The following is a 9,142-nucleotide window of genomic DNA, read 5'->3' as shown; positions in this document are numbered from 1 at the left end:
AACCTGGAGGTGTTATTCGTGAGGGAAATGAAAGCAACCAAGTTTGAGGGGAGAATGGGATTACTTTGCTCACTGCTGGGTGGAAGACTGATCTTCAAGGGGCAAGGGCATGAGCAGGGAGACAGACAAGTCTTTCACAATGGGGCCCAGGGTGGTGGTGGAGAAGGTGGGGAGAAGCAGCTGATCCAGATGCAGGACACAGATGGAGCTGCCGGCCTGGATGCGACAGGGGAAGGGTGCTGCAGACAGGACAGGCCTGTGGATGGCGTCATCATTTGCAAGCTTGCTTCACAATTCCTTTCCAGAAAATGGCAAGTCTGGGCTCAGTTTTTCTTTTCTTAATGTTTTAAATCTTTTGAGTGTTCTTCCCTTACCCATGATTTCATTCTACTTAATCTGTCAATTAACTCACACTCAGATGCAGAACAGTGAGTTTTGATGAGCCAAAAAACATTTCAATTAGTCTAAATTGTTTTAGTTAGCATAACTGCTTTTGCACTAATTACTGGTGGTTGAGTTAAAGACCTAACAAATGCAGGCACCGGCTGAGGCAACTCTACACCAGCTCCCTTCTGCATTAGGTCCTGGGTGGAAGAAAAGAAGGGCAGAGCACTTGGGCCCCCAAAGAGCAGGCTTCCTCTTCCTGGTCTAGCACTCAGGCACAAAGAATGAAGAGTAGCCATCCCAGCTGGACCCAGGAAGAGGATGGCTTTATCTCTCTGCTCTTCTGCCCAACAACCCCCATCCAGCAAGAGCATGACTCCACAACAGTCAGGGAAACTGAAATCCCACTGCTTACCCCTCCCCGTCTGCTTTACTGTCTCACTGGAGGAGGCAAGGTTCTTATAAATTTGCAGTCTCAAAGACCTCTACCAGGAGAGCAATAGTTTCAGAATTTCCCAAGGCAAGAAAGTATCTTAGTGCAATAGTAGTAGTTAGTAGTGGCTCTCCTAAAGAACTTTAAAAAAATGATGCTCAGGACCCACCCAGAGAGACACGATACATTGGGTAAAAATAGAGCCCAAGCACAGGTAACTTTTAAACCTCAGGTGATTTTTTTGTTTTGTTTTGGTACAAGGGATAGAACCCAGGGGCACTTAATCACTGAACCACATCCCCAGCCCTTCTTTTATATTTTTTATTTTGAGAAAGGGTCTCACTAAGTTGCTAAGGCTGGCTTTGAACTTGTGGTCCTTGTGCCTAAGCCTCCCAAGCTGCTGAGAGGGATTACAGAAGCTCAAGTGAGTCTAACAGACAGCCAGGTTGAATAAACAGACCTAACTAACATCTTTTACTGAGACAACAGGTTTAAAAAGGTGTGTCTTTAACATTCAAGGAAGGTAAACTATCCAGCTGAGAGGACCATGACACTAGCTCAGAAAGGGACTCTCAGGGAGGAAGGTGAGGCCACAGGCCACCCCTGGCAAAGCTCTCAAATCACATCCACAGTTCTGGAGAAAATATTAATTCCACCCACATAGTCTTAACATGATTACCACTTACGGGCAGCCCAATAACTAAGACTTATTGAACAGGCAACAAGAGGTGAATTTTGAGGCGCAGCAATATCATTCATGCATTCACTTACTGAATCAACTAAATCTCATTTTAGTATGGGCCACGTGCCAAGAACACCTGCCTCACACATAGACTAACAGCAACAATGCTGGTGTGAGGCTATGCGGCATGACCAGGCTCAAAGCTTCCCTTACTCGCCAAACCAGACACAGCAAGTCTTCTCTCAGCTCACTCCAGTGCAGCCATATGCATATCCAAACATAATTCAATTTATCACCTGGTCCTCTTAAAAGACTCCACAAGACCACCATTACTCTGACCCAGAGGTTATGCTAGTAAGAAGAGAGTAAGTAAGGGTCTAGATGAATCTATCTCAACTGACTTATTAAATAACTTGGCAAGTTTTTATCACCAAGTATTTGGAACACTTGCTATCTGTAGTACCATTCCATGAAATGAGTGAGATCATTTCTATATGACTTGGTGATGAGTTCCTTTTCTGGAACATCCATCTATATTCAGCACTTTGCTGTTTGAGCTGTTAAGCAATATTAAAGTGCTAGACTCCTGCAGAACCAAGGCACACATACCCCTCTCTAGACTAACTGCACATTAAATTTGACTTAACATCTTGAAGTCCAACTAAGTCTTAAGGAACCTAGCTACTCTATTCTTCCATACATTCCACAGAAACTAATTAGGATCGGAGTCTTCCCCATCACTTTTTTTTTTTGGGGGGGGAGTAAGAAAAATGAGTAAATTCTGAGGGACAATGCTATTTACCTAGCTGTGTTCAACCTGCCCACAGCTTGATATATACAAACCAAAAATAATTTTAAAAGGTCTCAGAGCATCAAACCTGTGCTTGGTGAAGACCTTAGGCTTGAGCAGAAGTGTGTGTGTGTGTTCTTGTGTGTAAACAGCTTCTTCATCTAGAACATAAGAACACAGCTCTTCACCCATCTTTGTTTAAAATCAGGCACACAGTTACGGTACAGACATAACCAGAGAGCCCCTCTACTGACCCATGGTCCCCACTGAGTAACAGAAATCTCCTTGGAGACAGGTGTTCTCCTGGGAGGAATCAAGCACTGCCTCCTGGAGGAGGTGGAGAGCGAGGTGGGCCTGCAGGTCTAACAGCCAGCCTCTACCTCGTGACAGATGTGTTTGCCAATGAGAAGTGAAGAGAGCTTTGGATTCAATCCCTTTATGATCCAAAGTAGGTAATTCCACTGTTTGATATATCTTTCCCATTAATGGGCTCATAACAATCTGTGGTGATTGTTTCATTATGGAGGCACTTACTGTAAAAAGAAGAAAATAAATGGGAAGATGCAAAGTCAGCCCCACCCCCATGTGAGAACACGGGACTATGTGCCCCGTAATGAGCTCTATTGTAGGAAATGTGAGGTGAGAAGTAACCCTGGAAAACGAAAACTCAGTTTATATTATGAATGTTTACAGAAGCACCGGACGGATGAAAAGTTAAGTTTTCTTCCCAGGGAGGTTTGTTCAAGACCCTGGGAACTGGGGTGTAGCTCAGTGGTGGAGCACTTGCCTAGCTAAGGCCTGTTAGATCCCCAGTTCTGCAGAAGTAAAGACTCATCCACAGACTATTTACTGAACCCACTGTGAGCAGCGCCGTGGCAGGCATCACCAGAGAGAGAATCCTGTTCTTCCTTTGTATCTAAGAAATCACAGCTTTGACTGCTCTTTATACCCAAGACAAAGGAAGGCCTTCCAGAGGCCACCACTCCCGTCCCAGCACTGTGTGGCAGGAAGTTAGGATACTAGTTAGCAGACAAGGTCCTCACTGCAAACACAGAGCTGCTCAAATATGCACATCCTTCAATTTTTTCCTTACAAATAAACATGCCTTCTGAATGTTCTATACAAAAATATAATAATAGTAAAATGTCTTAAAAACTAAGTCAAAAACTACCAGAATCAAGATGCAATGAGGGATGAGAAGAGCTAAGTTGGACAAGACAGATGGCGCTCCTCCAGCATCAGGAGTCCAGCGGTTTCTAGGACTACAATGAAGCCAAGAATGAAGCACACTTCAAAATAGGGGGTGCTTCTGGCAACTCACCACCTCCTGTGGACCACACATAGGGCCAGTGACCCTAACCCCAACACTGGCATGCCACAGCCTCTCATCCACGGCCCCTGCTGCCCAGCCCCACTTCAGCCCTTTCCTGAAGCCACTCCTAGCACAATGCATCACCTTCTCAGAAAAAGAAAAAATGGAAAAGGCCAATCCATAAACACAAAAAGTAGATTAGCAGTTCCTCAGAGCTGAGGCTGGAATGGAAAATGAGAATAAATGGGCAGTGGATTTTTTTTGGAGCGGTGGCAATGTTCTAAAATTGGACTGAAGTGGCAGTTGCACAACTCTGCAAAACTACGGAATATCAGTGAATTATACTTAGTACAGGCTAATTCTATGACATGTAAATTATATCCCAATAAATTATGCTGTTGATTTTTAGAGTATATTCGTATGTCTAACATTAAGCCACAAACAGCAAGTCTAACCAAAGGTGGGAGAAACAGCTTTTTTGAAAAAGTGGAAACATATACAAACGGGTTATAAACTGTTCAGAATTCCTTCAACTTTAATTGTGGGGGTAAAATCAGGCAATCACTGAGGATACAATACAGTTCCTGGGAGCAATCACAATGCTGCTGTTTTGATAGCATGGACACGATAAGAATAATTTTATCTTTTTATTTAGAGCAAGCTGTCAAAGTCACCAAAAATGTTCTCATTCCTCAATTGTCTCTTTTTTGCCAGTCTCTTGTCCTTCAAAGAGAGGATACCTGGCTTCCACATCAACCCATGTGATGCTGCCATTGGCCAGATCACGGATGACATTGGGCAGTTCAGAGACCTGGGGGAGAAGGAAAAAGAAGTCAAGTAGCCACCAACTTGCTTACATTTTCAAAAGGAGGGTCCACCCTGAACTCAGGAGATGGTACACAGTATGGAGCTGAAACAACGTGGAATATAATGTCGAGGTCCCTTTAAAAGCTTGGTCTTGAGAATGTTTCCTATCACCCCCTGAGGACTTTATTTATTATACTCATTCCCCTCCCAGGCCTGGATTCATGTTCTTCCTCAGGCTCACAAAGCCTAACAGCTACCCCAAATAACTCGATCCTGCCACAAGGCCTTTCCTTGCTTTTCCTTGCTGTTTGTTTAGAACCTTCTTCACCTGAAATTACTTAATGTGCATGTCTCAGGCTCTGTGTTCAATCCCCAGCACCATCAAAAAAAAGAAAAGAAAAATTTAACGTGTGTTAAAATTCTAAAAGCAGTTAAAACTTTCTTAACTCTTGATTGAGAAGAGTCAATCAAGTAGCATGTATGAAGGCAGTCGGGCGACCCAGCTGATCCTCAGCCATAAGTAAACACTGGCTGCCACACAGCCATGGTCCTCAGGCTTGAGTGGCATCAGAATCACATACAGGGCGTGTTAACACCTCTGCCTTCTCCTTTCTCTCTCCAACCTTCAGTTTCTGATTTAATAGGTTGAGGGTAGAGATACTGCTGATCTAAGGCATACCCAGGTGATGCTGAGGTTGCTGGTATAAGGACCACTCTCTGAAAACCACAGATGGGAATACGGGTGCACAGTAGCCAGATCTGGTTGTTTGCAAAAAGACAAGCTAGATATCCACAACTTGGGAAGTAGTCCATAAACTTTTTGGAAAAAAAATCAGTCCTATACTTCTGTTTTTCCTAATCTAACTCTCTGTACCAAGCTGAGCACATAAAAAGCACTCTAGATAAAAACCTGTTCCAAGTTAGCCAGGCAGTTGTCAATTAAAGTGGCCACTTTGTCCTTTCCCTTACCATGTTCCTTCCCCTTCTGTATTTGTCCCATTCCATAATTCCCTTCCTATTAACTAAAATTATGAAAACATTACTCACTGTTTTGGATGGATTAACACAGAAAAGCTTATAGAAATACATGTACACATTTCTACAGAAATATAAAGATAAAAATGTCTAAGCCCCCAGAAGCCTGCTAATAAAACTATGGCAACAGCTTCTTGGGATAACAGTTTCTCACCCAATAAACAAACAACTATAAAAGCAAACGGTTGGAGAATGAGCCCAGAGCAATCTAAATAGCTATAAAATATTAGAGGTGCTAATGGATACTTTCATAATTAAGCCAAACAGATTTGGAGATCTGGGTTTTGTTTGATACAAGCCCATCAATAAAATTACAAAGAAAAAAAAGGAAAGGGAGCATAAATACATCAAAATCCAACTCAAACCAGTAGGAAGTGGTATGCATGTCTAAGATTAAAACTGCCAAAAAGAAGACCAATTACCTCTGCTCTTATTTGCCTCATGGAGTCTCGGTCCCTCAGAGTTGCAGTGTGAGGGGTCTTATTCACTGTATCAAAGTCGATGGTGATGCCAAAAGCCACCCCAATCTCATCAGTCCTGGCATAGCGCCTCCCAATTGACCCAGAGGAATCATCGACTTTGTGAGACACACCATTCCTGGTCAGAGCTTCCGCTGTCCAAAATAAATAAAATAAATTATAAATAAAATGAAGGAGTAAGTCCCAACATCATCTGAATGCTGTCTTACAAGTTCAGGAAACTTGTAAAAGAGATCAAGACAAGAGAAACAAATTCCACTTGTAAGAGAAAGAAAAATCTTGGACTCCCTTGCTGGAGTCCAAGCGTCTCCTCCATCTGCATCTGACACAGCTGTGAGGTAAGCACTGGGCAAGGCACCAGGCCGCAGGCAGGTCCTGACTCCACCACCTCCACTTACATGGCCCTGAGCAGTTCGAGATTATTCCCACCTCCCTACTCTGAAATTCATGGGTAGCACCAGATGATGCCTGGATCCTGTTCAATGCCATGGACTCAGTGGCTGCAGATGAACTGGAGTTGCTACTCTTCACTCAGATTGCCCTGATGAAGAGGGCAGAAGGGCTACATGAGAAGCCACTAAATCTGACTCGAGTCCTACTGTGACTCACTGAATACTAGAATAAAACATCTTGAAAAGCACACTCTCTTAGAAATAGGAGCAGAGGCTAAACCACTTAGATTTATGCTTACTCAATCTATACTTTTATTGAAACAAATGATATATTTCCTAAAATCTAGTCTACTTGTTGGTGTTCCCATGGAGATTACCCAATTGGATTCACTTACATAATTCCTTGACAAATGGCATGAACTCCTGGTTTTGGCTCAGTGGAAGGACGGAACATTTGAATGGAGCAACCACAGCAGGGAAACTGAAGAACTGTAAGGTTTAAAAAGAAATAAATCCAAACATGTTAGTTTATAAATACCTAAATGTCAATGTCCTAAACCACAAGTGGGTATCCAAGCATAATTTCACTATCAAAATGCCAGAAAACATAGTATGAAAAGCAGTATTATAAAGAGAAACAACAGGAGAACCAGAATCAGAAAAATTCACTTTTAGCTCCAATTTGGGCAATCTTGGTAAATTCTCTCTGAACCTTAGTTTATTCACCTAAAAAGCAGATCTCTACCATCTACTCTGCTTAATTCATAAGACTATTACATACACTGCACTGGTGCAGTAGCACACACCTGTGATCCCAGCAATTCAGAAAGCTGAGGCAGGAGGTTTGCAAAGTTCAAGCCCACTCAAGGCAAATAAGCAAGACTGTCTCAAAAAATTTAAAAGGTCTAGGGATGCAGGTCAGTGTTGGAGTGCCCCTGGGTTTGGTCCCCAGAACCACAAAAAAAAAAGAATGACACAGATTCCAGTTTAGCACCCACTCAAAGCTTAACTAAACCTTAATGCCAAGCAACAGCCAATATTCCACTGTAAGTGAACTTTGAGATCCAGTAACAAGGCTGCCTACATCACGGAATTCTCTCCCCTCCTCCATCCTGTGATAATTCTATTTAATTTGAGAGAGAAGGGCTGACTTTATAGGAAATAATTTCTTGAACTTCACTAGCAATGTTTTAATACCAAATTTATAGACAAATAGATTATGAGACTAGGTGCTAATAATTTAGAAACATTTTTTGGCTTCCCACAGCCTAATCAAATTTCTCTTCATGGGAATATGGAACTCTATGCAATTCATAAAACACCATGACTAATTTATGTCTATTTAGCCTTTTCAAAGTGTCTTTTAAAGCTTTAGTTATATCAATATTGTTAGATTCAAAGGAACATCTAAAAGATATTTTAAAAAAACCTTTTTATTAGAAAAGTAAACAGGAAAAGCATGAAGCAAACTTGACATCTAAAAAAGAATACCTCAGTCACACATATCATCATTCCTCAAAAGGACCAAAGCATACACTCGCATGGCTGCTGCCTGGCCCAGGTTCTTACTATCTGCTGAATGAATGAGGACCTGTTCCTTCATGTCAGGAAATGAAGATGCAACTTCAGGGCAGAGATAAAAAGAGCAACTTTACTAGCTACATATTACTATGTGGGCCAGACTTTTTTAAAACACTGGTGCCTAGAGCTCACCAGTTCATCCTTCAAGGTTAAATGCCCTAGAAAGAACCAGAGTTGAGGTTCAACATTACATACACACTCAGCTTTAGAACGGTCAAGCAAATGACACTACTTCTTTCAAATGATTTGATACATATACCTTCTCCTTTCTACCCACTCTTCTGAGTGGTTTTCCTAGAAATCTCTCCCTAGAAATTAAAGAAATAAAATTTCTGCAGACAGAGCAAAGGTGAGAAAAATGAGGTAAGGCAGAATGAGAAGACAGTGAAATGCACAGGGCCATGACTCAAAAGCCTCAGAGCCAAAAGGAAACTTGTGGGAACTGACAAAGACTACTCATGAACATCTATCTCTAGTTTGAACACCAGGAGATCTATCCCCCAGATATTGCCTGATTTATGACTTGTTAGATCCATACAGTGGAAGGCACTGTATGTGATTCTTATTTAACAACACAAAAACCCACAGATGCCTGGATCTCAGACTTAGAAAATCAATATCTCAGGAATAGAACCTAGGAATTTACATCTTTACCCCCAAAAGTATGCCAATTTTAAGCAGCCTGAAAGTAAGGGAGATGGAGAAGGGCTTAGGCATCCAGGGCAAGATGGCGAGTGAGGACATCAAAGCCAGAACGAAGAGGCATGGAGAGGGTCTTCTGATGAGGTCAACTTCGTGCTCATGGACACAAAGCAGGGACACAATCAGACACTTCCATACTCATGTCCTAAGCAGGGGGTCCGAAAGAAAAACAAAAATACATGTGTGGACAGAGGGGACACCAATCAACCATGAGGAGCGCATGGACAGGAGAAGAGATCAAGGAAGGAGGAAATTCCAGAGATCATAAAAAGAACAGAACAAAACTCCCTCACCAGATTCCCTGCTCCAGGGCTCCTTCTCTTTGGAGAAGTCTATCTGTATCTCTGTCACCTTTACAATAAACCTACTTCTTGCTTGCTGTGTGTCCAGTTCTTCAATTCTTTGCTGAATGGAGACAATGAACCCAACACCCCTAGATGGTAACAAAAGGGTTCCCTTGAATGCTTTACAAGTATGTAGACACAGTTTGGTGATTTGGTCAAATTCTATGAGATTTCTCATCCTTCCCTTTTCTGAAGATGAAT

General features: G+C 42.2%; 1 protein-coding gene across 1 annotated transcript in view; it reads right to left on the bottom strand.

Moving 5' to 3' along the window:
* Positions 1-4,108: 4,108 nt before the first annotated feature.
* Positions 4,109-9,142, bottom strand: part of GARS1 (glycyl-tRNA synthetase 1) — a 47,249-nt gene continuing 42,215 nt past the window's right edge. Inside the window, exons 15-17 of the mRNA XM_079151157.1 lie at positions 6,710-6,803; positions 5,866-6,056; positions 4,109-4,412 (exon numbers count right to left, since the gene is read on the bottom strand). Coding sequence (XP_079007283.1) covers positions 4,287-4,412; positions 5,866-6,056; positions 6,710-6,803 — 411 coding nt within the window. The 3' untranslated portion in view covers positions 4,109-4,286. The remainder of the gene's footprint in view (positions 4,413-5,865; positions 6,057-6,709; positions 6,804-9,142) is intronic.

Source organism: Sciurus vulgaris (assembly GCF_902686455.1).
Source record: "Sciurus vulgaris genome assembly, chromosome: 8".
Lineage (NCBI taxonomy): Eukaryota > Metazoa > Chordata > Mammalia > Rodentia > Sciuridae > Sciurus > Sciurus vulgaris.
Note: the sequence above shows the minus strand (reverse complement) of the source record. Positions and strands in the feature narration are given on the sequence as shown.